The following is a 26,670-nucleotide window of genomic DNA, read 5'->3' as shown; positions in this document are numbered from 1 at the left end:
ACCAATTTTCTGGTCCCTATTGTGGTTGTTAAGGGAGGACTACCTGTAGTGATAGAAAGGTAATAGGTAGTCTTGTGAATAGCTGAGTACTTGTTGAAAGAAGCTATTATGACTGTCATAAAATTGTGTTCTGCCCATTTTTTTAACTATGGAAGTGAGACTTGGGTATGCCATGAGAAAAAAAAAGTTGTGTCCAGTGGGAGTGTGGTACTTAAGAAGCATGTGTGATGAAAGAGCAGCACCAACAATGAATAGGTTTACTGTATCATATTAATGTAAGCACCTTATTTAAACTAGTTTAGAATACATTATAAAATGTTAGATTTTCTTAGACAGCTAAAAGGCAAACCATGTTACCACAGCCACAATGAAGATTTAAACAACTAAAAATATACTGCTGTAATTAATTAGATTATTAATTAAAGATCAAATAATATTCCTACTAGATATGAAGTAGGACCTGGCCTGATTATTTGTCCCACTCAAATGTACTGAGAAGCCCAAATGCCTATTTCAGAAGTATTTTATTACATACCCCAAGCTATATATTTCTTAGTAATAGCTTTGTTTTTCAAATCTTAATTTCTGTCCCTCTCAATCAGATGTATACCTGTTCATTTCTAAAAGAAAAAAAGAATAAAAGCAATAGTATTTGCATTCAGTTAGGAATCCTTGCTTCTTGCAATCATTTTTTATGTTAATATTATAAAGATGATCACTCCCCGGATTATAAAGTTAACATACTCATGCCCTTGCACATATCAAAACAATCATGTATCTACTGACATGCAAAAACTTCAGAACAGATTCATGGGGGAAGAATACATGAAAGTGTTCAAACTGTTTGCAGAATAAAAGCTAAACAGTCCTGAAATAATTTTTTTTAATTTTAATTATTTTAAAAGTAAAGACAGATTAAATTTCATAGACATGACATTTCTTGACTGAATTTAGTAAATTGATGAAGGAATGCAAAGGAAATAGGATATCAAACAGCCAAAACTTTATTGCAGATTGCCTGCATTTTAGGTCTAAGTTTAACCAATGGTTATGAATAGGCCACATGTGATCATAATGATCTAAAAGGACAAATTATTCAAGGGTTAGGTTAAAAACACTTCAAGGATTTTGTTCTTAAGGCAAACACAGATATCCTAACAGCAGATTGTGTTCCTCTTCTCAAAACTGAAGAATATTTTCTCTAAATTAATGTAATTAAAATAAAATGTAGAATTAAAATTAAGTCATACATTGAATCTTTAGCTATACTCCAATATGCATGTTATTCTGTATTTATGAATGCACCATCTTGGAGATTAGTCACATATTATAAAGGTAAATTATATCATCAGCAACCATTGCCCACTTTTATTTCAGAATTACTGAATTGCTAACAAGTCATTTTTGAGTCAGTAGATTTTCTCATTAGAGTACATTGCAGTTTAATATAGTCAGGAAAATGCCTGCATATTATAAAATATAAGCATTTGTTATTTTCTTGAGTAATTCAGTTTACTTCCTGAAAATGAAGCACTTCAAAATATAGATGGGTGATTGCTTAACTAAATGATTCCTAAATTTAGAAACCCGAAACACAGAAATGAGAATCCTCAATATCTATGCTACAGGCTTTCTGCATACAGCATCACACTGATTTTCCTCAGAGTACAGCAGGACTCCATAATATGACACTTTCTTCTACTATTCAGAAACAGTATAGTCGCAGAAGGGTATTATCATGTACTTCTTCTGAGTATGACAATTATTGATATAAGTTAGTTACCAGGTTGTTTAAGCTAAGTGAAAGTGTTGTGGAGAGTTAGCCCAAGGAAAGCAAATCTTACTAGGATAAGATAATTCGCTATTAACTGGCTAGGAAGTAAGTTACCTATCCATATTATAAGAGAGTGATTTTTATCTGTATATTTGCCTGCAAGTAAAATTTTGTTAAACCTATCAAATAGTTTTTTACTTTTTAGGAACATTTTTTAAAAACCTTAAAAGATTTATCAAGTCAAATATCTCAATAGGATAAAATTAATTTTATAGAAAAATTCCTTATAATCATGTAAAAACAACAAACCACAATAAGATGACAATAGAGTAATATTCTGAACACCTTATGAATATTAGTGATATACTGGTGATTCTTCTGCCTCACTTAAATTAAGAAGCTAGAAAGACAATTTCAGATACAGTACTATTATTTATATTCTGACAAATATTTTCTTAAAGAGTAGTTTTCAAACCACTGGATCTCATTTGAAACATCTGGAACAAATTTACTCACTTTTGAAGTATTAATGCATTAACACAAATTGAATTAGGCCATGACAAAAAAAGAACTATCTGAGTGTGAACTTTGTAACAAACTTGCCCCTGCACTGCCTTTCACAATTCTTTAAACCAATAAATGTTAGGTAATCCATCTCTCTACATTATGCTGAAAAAGTATAGTTAAAACATTTAAAAATACACCAAACTGTATCAAGTGGAAGGTGTCTGGTTGCTTTTAAAATGTAAGCATTGTTGCTCTGTGTTGCTCGCTTTGTAGAGACAGAATACTATATCATATGAGTAGGACACCAACAGTATACAGATATCCCACCTTTTTTATTGCCTATAGCAAATCAAGCCATTCCTATTAATATAGTTAAAAAAACACAATATTTTCCTTTAAATATTCATTTAGATAGGAACAGATAACCATTAGGATTTTAATTCATGTCAGTGCAAATTTTCAGATACATCTTTGAAAATCAATGTCATATGAATAGGTTTCTTTTGCACAATAGAACTTTCCCTTGCCTTCCACTTCTGCAATTTTTGTATTTTCTCCAGAGATTCCCAAGCTCTTGGGAGCAGATCTGGAATCAATGCAAGTACTGCAGAGGTGAAAGAATCCCAAATGCCAGCAGTATCCATTCTGCTGGCATAGGGACACAGCACAACACAATCAATGTGAGGGTTTCAATCATATGTTTCCACTATTAAAGTCATTACTGTACAAGTAAATCTATTAGAGACAAGAGAGTAAACTGATGTTAAGCTGAAGATAAAAGATTTTAAATATTAACAAATAATTTAATTGCTGACAGCCAGTCATCATAAAAGCACAATGATTCCTGCCAACGTATGAACTCAACATTATAATTACTTTATAATACAATTTTTTTACAAATTCACTGCATTTACAGAAACATCTCTACAGTTTAATGCAACATTGTTTTCAGATCAAAACCTGAACAATAATTAGCTATGCCTTTGCTTCAGAAGTTCATCGATCTGAGTCTTATACATATTTTTTACATCTTCAAGATCCAACCTTAATTCTTCTGCTTCTTCTGCTTTCTCTCCATACATCTGCAGAATTGTATTGTATCTCTGATCCAAATCCTAGAACAATATTGCCCAGTAGTTATAAAACTGTTTTCCACAAAGACTCTTACACTTTTCTGTCAGCATTAATTTTTGTTATTGTAATATATAAAAGTTCTTATGCAGCCAAAACACTATTCACTATCCACTGATTCTCTTGCTTTTTAAATGATTCTATATTTTGTTTTGTTTTTCTAGCATTTTTTAATCTGTATGATCTTAATATTGGTTTGCTAAGTACTATGTTTGCAAGGGGTATAAATGTCTAGACAATGAATGACTGGATGACTTTTATGGTAAAAATAATACTAGGTCCCCAAAAGTCTGTTGCTCTTGTTCATTGTATGGTTTTAGATTAATAACATTCTTCTTTATGTTTATTCTGAAGTAAATTGACAGCATTTAATGATACTCAGATTCTAACAGTTATATTAAATATGGGAAGTTCTAGTTTTTTTTTTTAATTTTAGAAAAATTATTTTACATCTACAGATAGTCCTCACTTAGCAACCACTCGTTCAGCAACTGTCCAAAGTTATGAGGGTGATGAACAAGATTTATGACCAGTTCTCAAAGTTGCGGCCGTTGCAGTTTCCCCATGGTCACGATTTGACTGCTTGGCAACAGGCATGCAATTACAACAGTCACAGTGTCCTGCATTCACCTGACTGCCCTTTGCGACCTTCACTGCCAACTTCCAACAAGCAAAGTCAATGGGTAAGCTGGCAGGAAGTCGCAAGTCACAGCAATGTGATGTCGCGCTTAATGACTATGTCTGATTTGCTTAACAACCACTGTCAGTGTGATCACATGATTTTTTAAAGTCAGTGCAGTCATATGATTTTTCACTTTAAGACCGCATAGCTTAGCAATGGAGTTCCTGGGCCCAATTATGGTAATTAACTGAGGATTACCTGTACAGCAAGGACACATTCATAAATTCTGAAGGACAAAATTTAAATATAAACAATGAAATAAAACCTACCCTTAATTGTGCACGTAACTTGGGAATCTCCTTAACTTTTTCTTCTAAATCATCATTTTGATTTGTTAATTTCACCAGCTCTTCAGCCATTACTGATCGAGTTCTTTCAAGGTTTCCAATTTCCAACTAAAATAATATTTGACAGTAAGATTTCAAAACCCATTCACTAAGTTATTAATTTGCCTTTCATTTAGTTAAGTGTTTTGAGTGCAAACCTAAGTTCTATATTAATTGTACTATATGCAAAATAAGAGGCTAATACAAATAAAGAACAATTCTTAAACAAAACCAATTCAATAAACATTTATAATATAAGTCTGAATAGTTTTTGTGAGCTTGGGAAAGACTGCAAAGTTCCACATCTTCTAACCTGCAAAGGATGAAGTAAAATGACTAAATGGAAAGAAATCCATATTTTACTAGTGTGCAAAGAAACTCAGATTTGACTTTAAAAGATGCAGCCCATGAAATCAACATTCCAAAACCAGAAAAGGCTTCTATGCAGGCATTCTTCCTACATAAAAAGTCTCTCTATGTTATTTCACAACAAAATTACTAGGAGTAATTGTTACTTCCAACAAAAGAGTCACTAGGAGTCTATGTTACTTTACAAAACAATTTTAAGAGCCTTTCCTCAAACTTTCATCAGTGAAGCAGACCTTGTAAAATTTCCCAGCCCTTAGTACAAAGCCTTGTGCTTACTAAAAGCAGGATAATTTACCAACAACTAGTACAGGGTGTCCAATTTGTAAGCTGGTAATACATGTACTGAATAAGATAACATCATTTCTTCTTGAATTGATAATCTCTCCCTTGTCATTTCAATATCATTCAGACATGGTATTTAAAATAGTTCTGAATATCTTTCTGTAATTTAAGTGGGATCCAAACATTTCTTTTTATGCACTCAGGCTTTTATGAACTTCTTTTATTTACTTCAATGATTGACGGTCTGGAGACCAAAGGAGAACTTCCTTCCTGTTGCAGACCCTTGTGCAACCTAAGGCAGCTATATCTCAGGGCGCAAGGTCTTCTAGAATACAGGTAGTCTCGGAGTTAAGAACACCCGGTTGAAGGATGATCCATAGTTAAAAACAGAGCCTATTATAGCAAAGTTCGAGTTAAATACACAATGATTCAAGCTAAATACACAATGGTTCAAGTGAATTACATAATACTATTTATACGGTATTATACAATAATACTGTTCTGGCCTACATACAAATTCAACTTAAGGACAGACCTTGGGAATGGAACATGTTCTTAAACTGGGGACTACCTGTAGTAGACAGTGCCCCATTCCCACTTCTTATGTACAGAATGGCCTTCTCAGCCTTTATGAGCACATGAAAATAGATAATTACTTATTAAAATTGATTTAATGAGTCTTTAAACAAATAGCTGAGTTTAACTGGTCAACCCAAATGTCTGTAAATGTTTGGTCTTATTACATAATGCCAGTATTTATAAAAGGAATATTTTAAACGTGAAGCAGCCCTACAAACAATATCCTTACATATTTGCAGTTCTGTCCCAATTCCAAAGAACAAAAGAAATGAAAAAAAAAGGGCTTCATTTGGTTTCTAAAGTAACCAGTTTGATAAAACAAAGTTTATGCCCTAAGGAAGTTGATTAATGATTAAATAAATATTGGACTTGTTTGGATGTCCCAAAACCAGAATTTTAAAACCACTTGATTGCACCTGTTTGGCTCATCCTGCCAATAGGTCCAGCTAGGAAGGCTTGAGTCATAAACCAGTTTGCTTTTTTCTTATTTTTGACTTGTAAGAACAGAAATCTAAAACATCTGATTATCATATTAATCCAACTACAGCTGAACCTAGATTAGTTAATTACTCCTACTGAAATGGTATCAGTCTTGATTATGCATTCCTATGTAAAGAATTCATACATGATTCTCAGTTTACCTGGAGATGAGAAATCTCTCCATCCCGTAATTTTAATTGCGATTGGAGATTTTCTATAATACTTGAACCTGCTCCCATTCTCATTACGTCATACAGATTGGTCCCACTCGTAGACACTGAACCAAAGGAATTATCATATGGGTCATCCTGCAATGCGATATAACCATGAAATTGAATGCTTTGCAGATACAAGTTAGACTGGGGCCAAAATAATTATGAATTTGTACCAAAATAATATTAACTTTTTATTTAACCCTAATAAGAAAGCTAATAAAATGTGACAGTATGGCACCACGGATGGACCAAGCAGACAGAAATCCCTGCTCAGCCATGATGGGCATTAAATGACCTCTAGTCAGTCGCTATTTTACAGCCTAATATGCTTTACATTTCTTGTAAGGATTTAATTGTTTGGAAAGAGATTACATATGAAATATGAAAATAACCTTAAGAAATTAAATTAAAAGTTGCCTTGGCAATGACGGTAGCAAAATTATCACTGTGGTTTTTGAAATTAATGTTCTAGAAAGTTTATTGCAAAATAGTTTGATTATCTGATATTATTAAAAAGTTACACAGGATATATAAATTAAATTAAACTTTAATCTGAATTCACTAAAAGTGGAATAGGACAAAACTCTAATTTTATTCATGTTCCATATTTTGCTCTACAGCCTTTACCATCTCTATTTCATATTTAGCGATAAAAGTATTTGAAAATATGCTCTCATCTGAGCAAAGAAGCTTTAGTTGGATACAACAAAAATGCTAATAAAATGCTTAAAACATAATGTTCCAGAAATACACACAAATAGCAAAAAAAAAAAAAAAAAGGTTGAAATACATACCTGACATATGAAAGATGTTTGGAGACCTGCCATATCCACTCCACTTATGGAGCTTGAGCGTGAGAGAGTAGGGGTGCTTGACACAGTTTCCACAGTTGATGAAATGTATAATTTACGCTCCTTGGAGAAAAGATAAAGGGAAAAAAAACACAAAATAGCAATACGTTGCAATAGTGGCAAAGACACAGAAAACACTGTTTCTTCTCTTACAAGTAGAACTGCCCTACTTTCAAATAGTTTAAACAAAATGCCCTGCTAGATTTGTCTTTTCTGTTTTATATGTTGAACCTGTTGCTTACTGGAAGCCATTAAACATTCTTAGGCAGCAGAAAGAGTACTCAATTTCCTGTTAGCATCTGATACTTTGCTGAAAATCATTATTGTTTTGTGTCTCTGCTATAATTTATTTTATACAACAAAATAAAGCATCTCACATTATATCAGAGTTAATATTCCAACAGAGTAAAAGATAGTTTCTGAATACAACCAAGACAAGAATAAAATCAGCAAGGGAAAACCAGTAAAACAGGAAATAGTAAGCCATGCATCAAGAAAGAAAGACTCTGTTACCTGAAGCACGTAACTCATACATAAAGCAGAACCTATACTGATGTTGGCTGGGAAAGGTGGTTGTGATGGAAGGCATGAGCGGGGAGGATTCTGGAATGGAGCTTCAAGGTTACAGGGAGGGGGGAGAGACATTCCAAGGGAAGCGTCTCCTCAGCCCCCAGATGGACTGTGTGAAGGTCAAGAGAAAGAGACTGGCCCCTCCCTAAGGGCATAATGGTTATAGTTGCTGTCATTGGGGGATTGGAGTTAGTCTGGCGAGATTCTGTCTATTGGGTGCAAGCTAATAAAGAAGCTGAACTGATTTCTGGACTATCTTGTTGTGATTCTTGGGCTGAACTTGACAGTGGGATTTTCAAGACATAAACAAAAACTAAAGTAGTAAAATCCAGGATATCTCCCACCCCCCAACATCTGTTATGCTTTTCACATCCAGAATTATTGGACGGACAAGATCAAATACCTTTTCTCTTGCAGATTCTTGGACAAATATTGCTTTCTTTTTTTCTTGTTCAACTTTCATTTTTTCCATTTCTAACTGAGTAGATAACAACATCTGAAGAAAGCAAAATATATACCTTTATTTATTGATTTTTTTTCCTGATGAAGCAACATTATACCAAAGAACTGTTGGTTAAACAAACCTTTTCTTTCTTTGCCCCTTCAACAACTTTTACATATTCTTCTTTAAGATTTTCTAGCTCAACTTCATATCTGTGTGAAAAGGAAGTTACAGAGGAAAGGTATTATGCATATCCTGAACTGGTATTAAAGTTCAACTGTTTACCGAATAATTATGCTTAAAGTTTGCACCAATATAAAACAGATCTTTAAGATCCACGGTGGCTTGGCTTGGCTATGTGATATTACCAACCATCTATGTTTATCAGCTGTACAGATGGATTTGCTACTGAGTGTGCTCTACTGACAGGTGCACATTCTGATAACAGCATCTACGCACATATGTATCAGTGGTTAAGATCATAATATATCATATTACTTAGTATTATGGCAATTGCTTTCAAAATATATTTTTTTAAATCATAGCTTTTAAAGTAAGATAGTCCATTACACCCCAGCTTGATTATGTGAACCATATGCATGCATTCTTTTACAGAAATTGATAGATTATAAAATTTTACCGATTGTTTTCATTTTCTAGTTTCTTAAGCCTGGATTTTTCTGCTTCAAGTTGAGCTTGAAGGCGACTGTTTTCTTGCCTCAGGAGACTATTTTGTGATTCAATGGAAGAAAGTTGGATTTTGTTGGAAAGAAGTTCTTCTGTAGCAGCACGTTCTCTTTCAGTCTGTGCTGCCAAGGCAGCTTGAGATTCTCCTAATAGCAAGAATATAAATATGTTGTAGTACGAATTATTGAGTTTACAATTAGGGATTTTAACTAGAGAAAGAACGCAACTTCTGATGAAAAATGTTGTTAAGGAAGCCCAAGCAGTTCTACAGTCAAACTAGTCAATCCAATGGGCTTACACTGCACAGACAGGAGGGCTTAATTCTTTTCTTCTGTGTCAATTCTAATATCTTCTCCCCAACCCCAAAAGTGCTATTTTCCTGAGAGAGAATCTGCCAGCAGGACAATAGCAGATTTGCAGAGGAGTATCTTCAGGATATAAGAATAAGATGACAAAGATTGACTTTTCCTTCATCTTTTCCTGCATTTGCCTTCTATACTCAATAGCTACCTCCCCATATGTTTATCAATTTTAAGAGGAAAAACAAGATACATTAAACTTAGGCATTCAACCTGTCATTTAGCTTGGCCTTTGGATGTGCTGCACACACATGAAAAAGGAAATGACATTTTAGAGTGTAGTCTCCATGTTTGTACAATTGCTTTCCCAGAGTGGGAGTGGGGAATGTAACGACCTTGTGAAAAAAAAAGTATGAAAGAGTATCTGCCATAAAACTGCCCTATCTCCATTCATTCTCCACTGAACAATTATTTTCTTATTTTCCTGATTTGTTTTTAAACAAATGACAAATCAGAGCCTTTCTGCTACTAAGAACTATTGGGGATTGAAGGACAAAACCCATTCTCCTCCTCTGGTTCCACGTTTGCAATCCTCCTACCTACTTCCAGAGGAGGGGACTTTCCCCATCTGGTCTGTGATGCTTCCTACAAACATGGGAATGACAAGAAAAAATTTTTAGTCCCTCGAAATACTGCCACTCTCTTTTCCACTTAGTAGGCTGTAATGAGAATCCATTATATAGAGATGAAAAATGGAAAAAAAGCCATCAGTGCCTGGAGGGTGGCATACCAGGTAGGATGGGGTATGAGAGAACTGTTTCTGCGCTAGACTGGCAGCAGATTCAAATTTTATTTATTTATATTTAGAATTTAGACACCACCCATCTCATGAGGAAGTGGCTCTGGGAGGTTACAGCACTAGCTTCCAAACAAAGCCAAACTACTTTTTAATATTGGGAAAACAGATTGACATTGCCAAGTGAGATTTAAGGCAAAATTGAGACATGGGGTTCATTTAATTCTATTAACATGACTGCAGCCATAGAGCCAATTTTATGTAGCTCTATACAATGTGTTTTCTGGTCATGAATTAGGGTTCATGATATCCCAGCCAGTCTAATTAGACACATGCTCCCAATAGAAATTCCAGATTCAGATCCATATTTACTTAATTCTTCCAGGAATATGTGCATATTCATAATCAACCAAAGTGCTTTGTTTGCATAGAGGTTTCTGACATATTCCGTCTGAGAAACGGACAATTTCTTTGCCTTACCAAGCCTTTCAGAAAGATTTTTCTCCAGTTTTTCCCATGACAAGGTCTGTGCTCCCAGGGTAGCTTGCAAGTTTTCTATCTGCCGGAGCAAAGGTCTAGTAGCGGATGTAACACTTTGACTGAGTTCTTGGTTGCGAGTCTCACCTTCTTGAAGTCTCTGAAATTGTAAGTTGGGTAAACATCACTTAAGCTCAAGAAAATCATGACTAACATGAAGTTTTGTCAGATCCATTATATACTGTCAAATTCTTTAAAGGAAACACAACCCAAAGAATGCTAATCAGCATTACATGCAGTGCACTGTTCTTTCTAGCACAATTAGCATTGCTAAGAAGGATAAATTCTGCTACCAAACAATACGTTAATTAATAGTTCATACACTAATGCTAAGCTCAGTTCAAGTACCTAATAGAGGTGTGCACATCATTTTGAACTGGAACCTCCTGCTCTGAGCTTGAAACAACTGTTTTAATTGGGAAACTGGTCATGCTAATCTTGTCCGGATTGTTCTGATCTTATTGAAAGTGGTTTGAGCTCCAAATAAGGTTATTCCAGGCTAAGAACACTTCCAATAAAGCTGGAACAGTTGTTTTAAGTTTGAAATGTTTCTAAAAAGTTTTAAAATATTTTGAATACCCATTTCATGTAGAATGAAACAAATACATCCTTCTAGTATTAACAAAGAATCCATTATCTTGCTCCCTTTCCCTCTTCTGTTTCTATTTTTGCTCATTGAAAGATCAGCACTGTCAATGTAGCTTTATAACATTATGAAAGAGGTAAAGACACTGTCAGTTCAAAAGAAACTGCTACATTACTTGCTGAAGATCACTAATTTCCTGGTGTAAATAATCCTCCTTTCTAGCTGCTTGTTGTTCTGCACGTTGTAGTGCAATTCTCAGGTCTGCCACCTGTAAAACAGAAATAAAGATACAATGGACTATACACACTAAAGATGCACGTTTTAGCCTATTAATGTCATATAACAAGTCAGGTTGCTGGACTTATGAAATCATGTTTGGAACAATTATTCTGCTTAACAAATTAATATTTTTAGCCACAGTATGGATCACTAGCAAACAATATGAGGTACAGGAACAATGCTGTAGTTAACAGACAAATGTAACTTTAAATATTCAAAGCTAGTGGTCCATTAGGAATACATAAATCCCCTCTCTCATATTTTACTCTAAAGGTTTCAGCAGCTCAGTGGTTTCCCACATAGGTGTCTTAATGATTCATTTATTCACAATTATAACTAACTATGTTTAGAAAAACTTGAACAAGACCATTAAAGATAAGGACATTTCAATGACAAGATTAGAATAGTAAAAGCAATGATACAGTAGTGTAATTGCAAAAGCTGGACCCAGAGAAAGAGCAAGTAAAAGAAAATATCTTCAAAGTACAGATTGGAAATGGCTACTAAAATACCGTGGACTGTAAGAAGGATTGATCAATCACTCCTGAATCAAAACAAGGATGACTGTTTCCTTGAGGAAATGATGAATAAGCAGAAATTTACAAACTTTGGGCATACAATGGGAACAGATGATGGAGTAGAAAAAATTATTATGCTTGGCAAAGTTAACAGAAGTAGCGTTGAAGAAGAGAAAATAAGGATAAGGAGAATGTATTAAATTGAATACTGTATTAAAGTATTAATACAGTATTAAAGTGAATACTGGACTGTTTTGGGAAGAACTGCAGGTTATTGCTGGTGAGCATTTGTCTGTGTATAACCAAGACTTAAGCATGGCTTGATGACATCTAACTAGCTATCTAACAGAAGATATTTCAAGATGTATTCTTCTGATGTTAAATTTAAGCACTGTAAAATACAGCATTATAATAACACCACCTGCAATTGTAAATCAACTTATAATTCAACACTTACCTGAATTGCTAAAGCTTCTTGTTGTTGATGAGCCTCCTCCTGGGCCTTTTCCAGAATTAAACCCAGTTCCTCCTTAACTTTCATTTCATGACTTAATGCTGCTTCTTGTGCTTCACAGTCTTTTGCAGCATTAGCTTTGTGAAGATCTGCAAGTTCTCTGGAAAAAAAAATGTTCCCATGGATTGTATCTGAATATTTGCATCTCTGAGACCTCCAAATGTGGTCTAGAATTATAAGCAATATCTGGGACAGGTTTATTTTATTTTAGAAAGATAGATTTATAAGGTCATCCAACTCAAACAATGTGACTCTTGGACACCATACAATAGAAAAATAAACAATAAACCAGGGAAAAAAAACAAATAACATAAAACAAGCAGATTATATAAACGTAAAATACAAAATATAAAACGGCAATCAAGAGCAATAATAAAAACAACCAAAAGTAGTTACAGGAAAGAGAAATAAGGAAAACATGTGCCAAGCATGTAGAAGCTTATAACCTGATATAAAGCTGTATTTCATTATTTTATTATCTGTTATTATTTCAATTTATATGGCTATCCTCTTGCCATCATAGCTAACAGAGGGGTAAAACATCAAAACATGACAAAAATCCATAAACATATATCCCACTGCAGGCAACTAAAACCTACTGCTTAAAATGGGCACATGTACCATCCTGGCCAAGTGTTGGTGGGGGGGCAGCCTTTCAAGGTCTTTCTGAAGGTTGGTAAGGTCACAATCAATACAACATGCTGAGAGCATCTCCCTTTCTGAGAGCAGTCTGCCCCAACTCCTACCATATTTTTTTGATATTTTAAAATGAAATAGTAGATATATTGCACAATGCAATACTAAAGTGCTATAAAGGGAAAGTGATTTTTATTAAGCATCCCTGGCCCCAATTCCTTATTCTGATAATACACTTACTTGTATGCATTATCAAGAGCTGCCTGCAAACTTCTGTTTCTTTCTTCAAGATCTTCAAGGTCCACCTGAAGTTGTGTAAGGTCCTTCACTTGGCATTCAACAACGCTATTTAGCTGCTTAATGTTCTCTCTATGTTGTTTTTCGATTTCTTCTTTGCCATCCAATACCTGCCATAAAGAAAAGCTGTAACAATCTAATTTATAATTTTTAATCTAAAAAGCATTTTAAATTACTTTATGCACAAAAGGGGAAACAATCTTCAGAATACCTTTTATTTTTGTTACAATGCAAAAACATACAGGTAGTCCTCAACTTATGACCATTTGTTTGTGATTGTTCAAAGTTACGACAGCTTTGAACAAAGGGACTTATGACCTGTGGCCAAAGTTGCAGCCGTTACAGCACCCCTACAGTCATGTGATCAATATTTGGGCGCTTGGCAGTGCACCTGCACTTACGACTGCAGGGGACCTGCACTCCCTCCACCCACATATCTACCCCCAATCAATGCCCTTTTGGCTCCCTGCCACCCTGCAAAAAAGAAAAAAAATGCACTGTGCTCCTGGGCCACATGGGCTGGCTTTGCACTGCGAAAAAAGGGGAAATAAGGCTCCTTTCAGATTTTTTCCCCTTTTTCGCAATGCAAAGCCAGCCCCATATGGCCCAGAAGCCAGGCCGGGCATGCCTCGTCAGCAGCAGGAACAAGAAGATGGCAGCGAAGGTCAGCTAGGTCAGCAGAGCGTAGGGCAGCAGGAGTCTTGGAGTGCAGGGTGACGAGAGTGACTGGAACTGGGCTGGAGTGACTGAGGCTTCCTGGGGCATAGCAAGCAGCCCAAGTCATGCAGTTCTGGGGCTGCTTGTCACCCCTCAAGGCAGGGTGCAGGGCGGCCAAAAGGGCAGAGATGGGGGGGGAGATAGGCAGGTGGGGGGAGTTGGAGGCAGTCCCTTACCTTATTGAGGCTCAGGGCTAGGAGGGACCAAGCCTGGAATGACTTGGATTGGGGTGCGTCCTCAGATAATGACCTGTGGGATTTGCTTAATGACGGCAATGAGGATTACCGGGATTGTGGTCACTAAGTGATGTGGTCATGTGACATCTTGCTTTATGACCGCATTGCTTAGCGACTGAAATTCCGGTCCCAATTGTGGTCGTAAGACAAGGACTACCTGTACTTAGAAAAGAAAGGTAAGTAGTGAAGAAAAAACAGCCAGATATTTAATTATTTCAACAAATATTGTGGTTATGACAAAAGCAAGATAGCCCTACTGCAGTGGTGTGTTTCCATGCCTTTATTTTTAACTTTTTTTAAAAAAAAGCAAATTAAAAAGTGCACATATTTCCAAAGTTTTATTACCTATTTATATGTCAGTAAGAAGTAAAAACAAATCAGACTATTTCTAATCAATTGTTAAACATGTACTGGTTCATCAATTCATTTCACCCCATTTAAATTTAGACATTTTCATGGAAAAGAAAAACGTTTTGTTTTGAACTTAGAAAACAAGCTTCCATTGGAACTTCCTGAGTATCATGCATTCTAATGGGAAAAAAACATTCAAATTATTTCAAATGTTCTGCAAAAGAGAACAATGAGGACTTAAAATAAACCACTATTCTCTTGAGGTTTTTTACTCTAGAACTAAAACAATAAGAGTGATGATAGCGCATGTTGAATGTGTCTGCACCCAACCTCTAGAAATATTGCCTTCAAAATGATTTAAAATAAAACACTGAAAAGGTTTAAAAAAAAAACAAAAACCTCCCATAAGAAAACATGGAAGCAAGAGAAAATTATTCTTTTTGAAGTGTAGTTGTCACACGAAACCCAGCAGGAAGCAAGCAACAGCAGTTGGATTCATTTCAACAGCCTATGAACAACAGCAATAAAAGATACAGTTCTTTTTGGCTCTAGGTTTGAGAGAAGCATCTTATAATGCATGTGAGTGCGCACATTTAGTATTATGAACTTGGCGTTCTTGCAACAGCTATAAAAATACAACAGTTGGGCAATACCTCCAAAATAAAGCTCTGAGTGCCAGCCCACTTTTGCATTTCCAGTGCTAACCTACCAAAGCTCAATAGATAAATACAGGGATTGTTACCTGCAATCTCGGTCAACAGCATTAGCAGCACTTGTTAAGAGTATATGGTACACTTCTGCATTTGTGCCTCCAAAAGAAGAAATTATCCCAATACAGAACTAGTGGGACAAAAATGTTACATTTTCTTCACAATCTCAACATGTTGTTTTATAACTCTGTGTCCCTCTTCCCTGCTTCCTATCTCATCCTATTAGATGCAGTCAATAGCATCAGGGATATCAGATACCTGCTGTTTTACTGGCTGTAGCTGAAGGAAAGTTTAAAAAATAACCTTAGGAAGCAACAAGCTGGTTGTATAAGTCAGAAAACTAAATGTTTCCCAGTGGAAAGTGTGGAGGTCAGGAACAGTAGGGATTTGAAGATATCCCCATTCTCTGCTCAATCTGAAGTGTATGAAAGTACATGTGAAGGTATTACTTCAATGTCTAATTCAAAATATTGCCTCTTATCTTTAGCTTTCCTCACGACTAGGATCCATACATTTCAAAACCTGCTTTCCCCTGATGAACAAACTGGGGAGTTAAACTAGGAGAACTGGGAGCAATTTTACAGGAGGTTGCAAAAAAAAATTATGGGCTTTTTAAAGGATCAGGGTGGTGTAGAGAAAGGGGGAAAATGCTTAGAATTTTGAGAAGCAGGTCCATGCGTCTATCAAAACCATCTGCCAATCACAGTAGCACTATCACCAGCTAATAGTTTCTCTCTGATTGGTGGCTTCCACTATGGCACATACTAGTATTCATAATCTTTAGAGTGTCTGTAAAAATACAGAAAGTCCCCTACTTACAAACAGGTTACGTTCCAAGAGGCTGTTCGTAAGTCCATTTTGTTCGTAAGTCCAACCAAGTAAAAAGTAAAAAAAAAGAGGAGGAAGCAGGAGTCAGGGCAGCTGCCAATGTGACGCCAGGTGAGTGAGGCAGGAGAGATGGTAGTGGCTCCCTGGACTAAGGGACAAGCCAGTGGGATGCAGTGAGCTCCATTGCTGCGCGAGGCAGGAGACCTCTGCCCCCTCTCCCCTGTCCTCTGCCACTGCCCCCTCTCCTGCCTCACCCAGCAATGGAACACGCCGTGTAAACTAACACTTTCTGGGAATTCCAACTCCAATGCAAACCTCCAGTGCAAATGGAAGGCGGGAAGAGGAAAAGGGTTAGTTAGTGACCCACTGCAAACTAACCCTTGCCCAACTTCTCCTGACTTCTGGCCTGACTTCTGGGTCCATCTTGTTCGTATTGGAGAAAGTTCGCAAGTAGGGGACTGCCTGCATATGTATTAGCAAAGTTCAGTATTTTTACCTATTCTTTTAAATGTCTTGTCTTTGGAAATGGAAAAGGTTTTGTTGGATAGCAAGAAAAAAGTTAGATGACAAAGTGCTAATAAAAACAAGCAAATCAGGAAAGTATGATGAAAGTTACATATCTTTTATTAATTTGGCCTATTAATTTCTTGCCTTTGAACTGTGGTGCTGGAGAAGACTCTTGAGAGTCCCCTGGACTGCTAGGAGGTCAAACCAGTCAATCTTAAAGGAAATCAACCCTGATTGCTCATTGGAAGGATCGATAATGAAGCTCAAGCTCAGATACTTTGGTCACCTAATGCGAAGAGAGATCTCTTTGGAGAAGACCCTGATGCTGGGAAAGATTGAAGGCAAAAGGAGAAGAGGACGGCAGAGGATGAGATGGTTAGATAGCATCCCTGAAGCAATGAGCATGAAACTGAGCAAACTCAGGGAGGCAGTGAAGGACAGGAAGGCCTGGCGCAATATGGTTCATGGGGTCACGAAGAGTCGGACACGACTTAACGACTAAACAACAACAACAACAATTAATTTCTTGCCCAAACTGAACCTCAATAAAATCACTAGTTTTATTCAAGAGGGGATTTGGACAAATTCATTTATAATTTTACAGAATCACCGTATCGCAAAGTTTGGAAACTGCTGATTTAAATAAACTATTATGTTCTGTAGAACAACCCCTGATTTGTCTGCCCACACTGCTTGAGACATAAACTTCTGTACCAGGAAGCTGGAGCTCTACTGTAATAGCTCTAAGATTAACAGCATTGCATTTTAGAACGTTTCCTTTTGGAAGCTGCCTTCAGCCTTATGAGATAGGTTACAAAAATAAAATATATTAGCCCAGGAAGAATGAGTGCAGCCTAAAAGTCTAAACATTAATCCAACCTGTTTCAGATGCTGCAACTCTTCTTCAAATTCCTTAATTTTCTTACTCTGCTTTGTATTAGTATTTTCTCTTTCCTTCTCCTTGGCTCTTAATTTCTTAATGATGTTAGAATTTTGTAACTGCTGTTTTGAAAGCTTTTCTCCTGAAAAGAAATATGGATCTAGTTAGCTAATACCATGCATATCTAACAGAGAAGCATAACTTTTTACACTCTGGTGCACCACCCAAATTGTCCAAGCTGTTGAATGCATTTATTATAAGTAATAAAATTACAATTTACTTGTATAAAGTTCCATTCCTCCCTTCAATCTCCCCTCCTATACTGCACAGCAGATTTGGGGTTGCAGAAAGATAGCAGCAAGCAGGAGAAATTTAATCTGTAAATGATATCTGTTCTGACAGAACAATACCACTGAATTCAAATAAGAGTATTGGATATCACAGTGAATAAAATGCGTTCATCTACACTAATCCATTGCTTCCACATGGCTCCTCTCGCTAATGGGAATGGGTAAACAGATCTGAGGAGCTTCATCTGTGATTTTGTTCAGTGCTACATAAGCTGAGAACTCTGGCCTGTCCTTCTAATAAGCAGAGTCATAAACCGAAAGAAACCATGCATTACAATTCCTGACTGTTAGGAAAGAAACAAAATAGAACCTCTAAGTTGCATAAAATGGTAAACAAACCACACATACTGCCTTCTGGATTATTTCAGTCACAGGCTGAAATTGGCAGGCAAAGCCAATTAAATTAGATCAAACAGCAACACAAGTAGGCTGCTCATTCACAATTAGCTCAGACTTGTGGAAACAATTCTGGCTAAAAAATGTACATCTAAAGGCTTACATCTAGGAACCAGCTTCATCAGTATGTTGCTTTCATTACCTATCATCAAGTAAGACAAAATAATCTCTTTAAATAATACATATCTATAAAGAGATAACTGAAAACATTCAACCAACTTGCAAGAGATGAACATCCGGCTTATTGATTACACTATTTTAAAAATCTTCCAGTGCAAAATCCAATAATGACTATTTATTTATTTTCAGTGTAATTTCATAGTCAGAAATATAGTACTGATCTGGAGGAAAGGCAAGGTGCCATAACAGAAATTGCCTTAATAATTAGCATGAACCAAAGTCCTTACAGGAACTCTCAGTATGCAAATCTTGATATTTTCCCATAAAGGATAAATAGTCTGAATCCACACAGAGATCTTCCAGTGGATATACAGATCCTAAGTACTGTGATTTAGATTTGATTTGATTTGATGCAAATCCAATTCTCCATGTACATTCCAGAACTGCAATATACCATGCGTAAATACAAGACAACTATGTGTGTTTGCCTGCATATCAGTTCACAAAATCTTCATAAAAATAATTCCAAGAATATATTTACTTAGCTAAATAAATCATTAATTTAAACTTTCAAGTAACACCTATAGTTTTCTGAATTTATGTTGTGAAATGTTACTTCATACTCACCCTCCTCCAGTAATCCTTTAATTTGTTCATCTTTCTCCTTTAGTAATTCTGCTGTTTCATTGCTGTTCAACCTAGTTGCTAGATCTTCTTTGAGAAGCTTTATTTCCTAAAATAAATACAGCTGATTCATATTATTTGTACATATTGACCATGACTTAAAAAAAGAGTCATCTGCAGGACCCATGAAGTAGGGCCTTCCCAGTTAATGTCCTCCTATACTGGAACAGCCCTTCCTGAGTTTTCAAAAAGCTATTAAGAGCTAGTTTTCTGATGTGCCTCTGGGGTCTGAGATGCTGTCTTTGATCCCATATGCAGGGGGAAATGTTGCATGGGGCTGGTTGTTAGTAGCGTCTGCTGTATTTTGACATATTTCTTATATTGTTTATAATATAACTGTAATTTGTTTTTAATCCAATTACTGTATTGCATATGTATGCAACTCAGAGTAAAGTTATGATTGGAACAGCATATAAACCAAGTAAAAACATAAAATAAGTAAAAAGAAAGATTCAGACAAACTAGAACAAATTCAGAGAAAGGATTAGAAATGAAACCCTATGAAGAGAGTCTGAAGGAACTAAGTATTTTGAGCCTTGAGAAGAAAACAGAGTGGATATAATACCACTCTAAGTATCTGAAAGGATACAGGAAGTCAAGCCCTATTCTGCATCACCATAGAAGGCAGGACTTGGAATTATTATAGGAAGAAATTCTGGCCAAGTTTAGAAAAATATTCCAAATAGAGAACACAGATCAATAAGGGAACCAACAATCAATGCTTTCATCTCTATTTCTGAATGTAGCAAGTTGTTATACTTGATGGCTTAAATGACCTCTTTCAGGTCTATGATTTTCTCTTGAGATGTATGAAATATTTTATATTGTACTGAGCTTGAAATACTTCCATAACTATGTCAGAACACTTCCAGTGAGGCCTGATTAGCCAATATTGCACACCTCTTTTTTTCTAACAAACATCACATTTCTGCAGCTTAATAGTTGTTTTGCCACATCTATGGTGGCTTCCAAAATAACTGTTATGGTTTCGGTCAGAGATTAACACAAATAATTCATAAACAAAGGATATCAATTACCTTTTTAGCTGTATCTCTTTCTTTGCATGCTAACTGAACTTTTTTTTCTGCATCTGCTATTCGTTGAGCAAATTCTTCCTTCAGAGATGTAATGCTACTATTCTCTTCTTTCATTTTGAAGATTTCACTAAACATAAAATAGTTAAATAATTATGTGTGTACTGACATACATATGAAATGTTTGCATAAATACATACATAAAACAATAGCTCTCAGAGAAAATTATGTTCTTCAGTTCTCTAGTTGAAGGTGCTGAAACAAGTGACAAAGTCAACTGAGTATCATCCATGGAAGAGAACCCACTCAGTGGCTCACACAGCCACATTTTCCTGTCATATTTCTCCTTTAACGACTACTGAACCAAGCTCTTATCAAGTTCTTTGACACAGTTCATATAGTATAAACTTAGGTAGTATGAGAGCTGCCTTCTGTAACAAATATTTACCCTTATTAAGACAGATTCCTTTCATGTCTATTATTGTATTATTCATTTATATTATTCATTTAAGCCTTTTTCAAGGTTTTAAATGAGCTGCTATAATAAATTATATTTAATTCACAAAAAGTCAAGTTATGCAAAAGGCATCCAAATCCGTTAACCAAACAAAGGGATCACAACGTTTTAACATGTTCTCAATAGGAAACTTACTCTTTAAGGTTATCACAGGTTTCTTCTAAGTGTGCCTTTTCTTTACTAACATTTAGTAGGCGTGCTTCCCTCACCTCTAGTTTTTCCGTCAGTGAATCAATAATCTGAAGATTATAGACAAAAGTGGTATAATTGTTATAGATGTCTTCTGGGGCATTATTGTAGAAGCAAAACCACACCACTTTCTACTGTAGAGACATGACATAAACCATCTCAAGAGGACAACAAAAAAAGCTATTACCTTGCAAAGCTCTTGTTTTTCACATTGTACAGTGGATAATTTCTCATTTGAGAGCTGAAGTACCACTTTCCCTTCCTTTAGGCTCTGCTCTTCATCAGTCTGCACTGAAACAGCCAAGATATCAGGCTGTTCAGAATTAACAGGGGTTGCACTTCGCCCACTCTCTTCCATTTCCAGTTCTTCCATGGGTAGTACAAGATTTTCATTTAGGATTTCATCAGACATACTTTTTATAGGTTCAGTCTCATCACTTTTTAAAGTTGGAGAGTTGATAGCAATGGAAGTTGATGCACACCCCCTACCTGACAATTCATCATCTGAGTTTATTTCACTTATGCTACGACTATCTAAAGACTGTACACTAAAGGAGTCTATTCTTTCAAAAGCATCAGAGGAACAGCAACTCTCTGTCAATTTGTGAAAGTCTTCTAAACGATTATATTCTGTACAACCAGATGCTGTCAGAAGCTGAAAGGAAGTTTGCATCAGATGGAGACTGGCTTTTGAATCGGATGCCTCTTGCCTTGAACTAACTGAGCTCTCACTTATAACACTTTCATGATCCAAAACTTCAATATCACTAGTTGTAGATGTCCCTGAGGAGAAAGTGCTAATTGGAGGTGAAGGGGTATTGCTTTGTCTGTCCTCACTTTTTCGCTCTTTAGTATCCAAACCCAAATTTTTTGTCTCTGCTGGCAGAGCTTGTGTAGAGATATCATTCACATGCCCAGATTTATCATTCCTTGAATCTGACTTCACAACAGAAGGGGATTCTGCTACTGTGAGATTCTGAGAAGATGCTTCTTGATTAGTGTTTTTACTATTGTTTCCATCATACTTGATGCTGATATTAAGTACTGAATTATTTTCTTCTAAGTTTTCCTGACCATTATTAAAGCTTTTCAATTCTATAGAAAAGTCTTTTGTTTCTGTTTCTGGCAGGTCAGCATGCCGAGGTTCCTCCAGTGTGCTTTTTATTTCTTCTTTGGGATGCTGCGATTTGGCAGGTGGCTTAGATACCACTGGGCTTTGCTGTATGCTCTGGACACCTGTTGGTGGGAGAAAGGCACTAAAGAAAGTTTCTGATTCATCTACCACAGTTCTCTGAACTGGTTTGGTAATGGCTGCAGGAGATGATATTGGCTGACTTTGAGTTTCTACATTTGTATTGGCCCCCCAAGTAGAAGTATCCCATCTTCCACTTGCCAGAGAACTTTTTCCTATTACAAAACAAGAAGAAAAATCAAAGTTAACCAATTAAACAATATATGCATTACTGAAAAGAATTACATAACAATCCAGATCAGTAATATTTCATGTAGAGCATATACTACTAGAGCAGTGAGCATATACCCACAAGGTCTCTACCCTCCTGTACCTCTAAAGGACACTAGCCGTGACCCTTCAAAAATACCATTATCTATGCACATACCGACAGAAAGCTGGGAGAAAAGTTGCAAGTATTAGCTATGTTCAAGCATAATAATAAATTATGTTTTCATTTCTGAAGTTCTCCTCTTCATCTAAAATTTCAGAACCTTTTGCTTCCATTTTTAAGTGACTGCTTCTCAAGCATTATGTTAGAACCTAGATAATTTGGAAGTAGTCAAGTATAGTTTACTGAAATCTAAGTCTCTAGGTGAAGAACCAGGCTTTTTAATCAAAACAAATTAAAATTAACTGAAGTTTGCACCTTAGACATAACAGTAAATGTGATCAAATGAAAACTGAAGTGAAAAATTGTAACCTCCTTCTCTTAGTCATACTTGAAACAGGAGCAGAAAGGATACTCAAGGTTTATTCTCTTAGCAGTAAACCATAATTGTTAGGTCCATATAATATAAAATGTAGTTAACATATATTCACTACTACTCTCAGATTTCTGAACTCCCTGACAAATCAGATTAGTGTGCATGCTCTTTTTCATATTTCTGTTGAATGATTTACATAAGCATAACTTTGGTGTGCAAGTAAGTTTTCAATACTGAGTCAGAATTGTAATGCTATTTATATTTTATATAAATACAAACTTTTATATTCCTCCAATATAATGACTCTGTATTTACTGTGTTTTTAATGATATTTTATGTGTTCAATTAATAAACATAAAAACAAATGAATCACCTCTGAATACTATTCATTTTTGGAATGGTGTGATAGAAATGAAGTAAAAAAGGTTTTCTCAATAAGTCTACTGTCCACTCAACCATTGCTATAGAAACAGCTGTCCTCTCTCTCACAATGCTATTCTATCAATGCTTAGGAAGTTTTGCACTGATCATATAAGGACTTCAATAAAAATTGTATCTGAACCAGCATAGCCACAGGATAGAGACACAGCAAGTTTAGCTGTTACTGGTAATTTTAAGAATATAAAAACAATGTTTGTGCCTAAAAGACCGACAAAGTCCATTTATAACTTCAGAAAGTAAAGAAAATCTCATAAAATTTATATTGGACAAGGGGCTCAAAACAACATTCATATTAGATAAGGTATTTTCAGTGACGTATCAGATGAAGAAATAAGTTATTCAGGATATTGTTTAATAAGTTCTTGCAGCTGTCTTACACTAATCTTTATAAGTTACCTTTATATACTTTGCATTGGTACCCCATTTCACCTTCTCCTTCATAAGTACACTTGGGTATTACTAAAAGACCTCTGGGATACTACAGTATGGATTGTTTATTTTGTTCCTAAATATCCTACATATTTTAAATAAAGTTTAAGATAGAATATATATCTGGTCATTCAAAGCCCCAGTAATCATTATGTCATGCAAAATTTGCATTTTATGGATCAAAGGCTTTTTCTCAGGAGGATGTTGAATTATATTCCTTAGACAGTCCAGGAATGGAAATGGCAATATCATATACCTACATAGTTATTTCTTATGGGGTTTAATCAAGCAGAATATATAAGTCTTGGAGAAATCAAAATATTTATATGTGAAACTAATAAGACAGAGCACAATTCAGATAAACTGATGTCCTTAGAAAAGAGTTATCAAAAACAATTCATGTTTTGGCTTTCTTTTGTGAAAAGCTGTTCTTCAACCTACTTAATGCATCTACTCATATAGTCAACTGAGTTCTGACTAACTGAACAAATATTGAGGAAAAAAGTGCATGGAAAATTATAAAGTAAATCCTTAAGTAACAAACAGTGTGTGAAGAAAGGGCAAAAAAAAGAAAGCCAAGAAAAACTGAGCATATGAGTCCAAACAATTATCATAACAAGATTTCAGACCCAACTCAAAGTGTTTAACTGTGAATCAGCCAGGAATATGCAAAACCCATGATTCCAAAACAGAACCTTCTGGAGAATTCCAGACTGTTCCATTCTTAACCCCAGACCATGGCAGATCACCCCTTGTCTGCTTGGACAGTGCTGTTCTGGGGATGAGTTGGTGTTTTTTGGAAGTAAATCCTTAGAAATGGAAGTTTGGTGTAAGTATCTGAATAACTAAAATTACAGAGCAAGTGTTCAGAAAAATTATGGAAATAAGTGTCTGTAAGGAGGAGCTGAAATATCTATGCAGCAGAAAAGATTACAATATACCTCATTTTATTACTGGTAGTGTGCTACAAAAACAGAATAGTTGCTGAATTGGTTTGCTTTTCCCCCCACCATTTCAATATAACAAATATTCCGTAACCTATTAGCTTTGCCATAGCAAACTACAGTCGAGAAAAACAAGTTCAACACTCCTCAGGGACCAAATAGTGTAATTACAAAACCACAGTGTAATCTTTATACTGAAGTTACTCAGTACATCAGTATGATCTTCTGTAGACCAAGAAAGCCATAAATAGAATGGTATAACAATGCTTGTAGTATATAACCAAAGGAAATGGAGAAAGTATGGAATTACAAAAAAATGAGAACAGGAAATATGTATCACAACACAACTAGAGTGCTTCAGTTAACAAGCACGAAATGTGATATTTTTCAAGTGTCTGTGAACTGTTACCTTCTCTATCCTTGTAATTCCAGCTTGGCAGGATTTAATGTAAATAAAGATTAAGTGTGTGAAAACAACAGAAGTGTGTGACTTAGAAATATCAGGACATACCTAAGGAAAATTAAGGATGTAACTTTATTCCCAGCTTCCTGGAAGTGAAATCCATTCTTCTTAATGGGAACATTTTAGTAGATATTTACAGAATTACGGTGTCAATGAGGACAGTGGCAGAATTGCAGATGTTACCTATATATTTTTCCCAATCCCCATTTAACATCTATCCTAGTCCAGGAAAACACGCACAGATGTGAAGATGTGTGCTCAATATGTAGAATCCGATTACAGAAGTGACGTTATTGTGGACCGGCTACTTTCTGCACAATCTTCTTTACGTTTAGCCCAAAGTTTTATTATATTCAAATAGCTTCTTCATAAGGAAGCCTGTGCAAGAGAGCAGACCTAACGAACTTGATACCACCGAAGAAAGAAACAAACCAAACCAAAGAAAGGATGCCACAAACGGAGGCGTGCAGACGGTATGGGAGGCGCGTTAGGCGAAGGGTGCCGCTCGGTCCTTCACGGGAGGGGCGGGGAGGGGTAGCTGCTCCTCAGCAGCAGCCCGCCCTGACTCTCACGGCGAGGGGCCGCTCCTTCTCCTCCTCCCCCGCGGTCGCCTACCTGCCTCTCCGACACGGGACAGGGCAGTTCTGGCAGGGCCCCCCTCGCCCTCCTCCTCTTCCTCCTCCTCGCCTTGGATATCCAGCACTCGGTCGATGGACTTCTGCGCCTGCGACAGAGCCTGCTTGGCGAAGGTCGAGAGCTGCGAGGCGTTGAACCAACTCATTTTCCTCCGCTCACGCCCGGCCGGCCCCTCCACCGCGTCCTTCCTCGCTTCCCTCAGCGGTATCCAGACCTGTAATTCCCCCCCCGCCGCCCGTCGTCGGCCATGACAGAAACTACCAACCCGGATATGGCACGCGCCAGGCGGATAGTCACATTACCGCGCAGGCGCGGTCTTCCAGGTTCCACGTAGCAAAACAAGCCGGCGCCCTTGCTTGCGGATACTGCTCACATGGCGGCAACTCCCGTTGCCATAGTCACGCAAAGCGCCGGTCCGAGCGTAGCGGCCACGAAAGGAGAGGAAGCTCTCGCCTCGCTTCCGCTTTCGTGACGTCATTCCGGAGATTTTTCATTCTGCATGGCGTAGGCTTCAGGTTCGACTTAGCGCTCATACTGGCCTCTCCTAACTCTAATTAAACCGATATAATTTATTTTTAAATAAGCGATATCGCAGACCTCATTTTCATCCTCTTAATTGCCAACAGCCAAAGAAAGTTCAGAGCAGCCCCGTTTGAGGCACGTGCCCGTAGGCTCTTTTTGCTGTAAACAATACATTGGGCTCCCTTTTTAAAAGGCGGGTGCTCGAGCACTTCACTTCCCAGAAAGAAAAGCTGATTATAACGTCATACATGTTCAGTGGGATTTAGTGGGTACTGGATCTAGATCAAGAATGTAATCATCCACTACTAGCTGCTTTTTGACTGGTATCATTTAGGGATGGCTTTTAAATAAGAATTAAAATTTACATTCATTTTGTAGTTTTCAACCTCGCAGTACCCACATAAATTAACAAAATAGGTTA

General features: G+C 36.5%; 1 protein-coding gene across 1 annotated transcript; it reads right to left on the bottom strand.

The window, feature by feature from the left end:
- Positions 1–253: 253 nt before the first annotated feature.
- TMF1 (TATA element modulatory factor 1) lies at positions 254–26,008 on the bottom strand. Its single transcript, XM_088134356.1, has 17 exons — positions 25,707–26,008; positions 21,064–22,283; positions 20,823–20,926; positions 20,174–20,300; positions 19,080–19,185; positions 17,586–17,728; positions 13,301–13,467; positions 12,368–12,524; positions 11,289–11,381; positions 10,471–10,627; positions 8,849–9,041; positions 8,351–8,420; positions 8,170–8,262; positions 7,140–7,259; positions 6,292–6,438; positions 4,364–4,489; positions 254–3,396 (listed from the first exon to the last, which is right to left on the bottom strand). Exons 1-17 carry the CDS (start codon positions 25,870–25,872, stop codon positions 3,253–3,255), a joined length of 3,333 nt encoding a protein of 1,110 aa, XP_087990482.1. The 5' UTR covers positions 25,873–26,008; the 3' UTR covers positions 254–3,252.
- Positions 26,009–26,670: the final 662 nt, after the last annotated feature.

Source organism: Python bivittatus, unplaced genomic scaffold, assembly GCF_059951505.1.
Source record: "Python bivittatus isolate LINGU-HERP-01145 unplaced genomic scaffold, Pbiv_v1 ctg000080_np1212, whole genome shotgun sequence".
Taxonomy (NCBI): Eukaryota; Metazoa; Chordata; class Lepidosauria; order Squamata; family Pythonidae; genus Python; species Python bivittatus.
Note: the sequence above shows the minus strand (reverse complement) of the source record. Positions and strands in the feature narration are given on the sequence as shown.

Excerpts from the sequence above, each read along its gene's own strand:
- TMF1 (XM_088134356.1), bottom strand. The coding sequence starts at position 25,872 with ATGAGTTGGTTCAACGCCTCGCAGCTCTCGACCTTCGCCAAGCAGGCT. Across the intron at positions 19,186-20,173 it reads AAAGAGATACAGCTAAAAAG|GAAATAAAGCTTCTCAAAGA; the intron begins GTAATTGATATC and ends TATTTATTTTAG. Across the intron at positions 6,439-7,139 it reads AAACATCTTTCATATGTCAG|GATGACCCATATGATAATTC; the intron begins GTATGTATTTCA and ends ATCGCATTGCAG.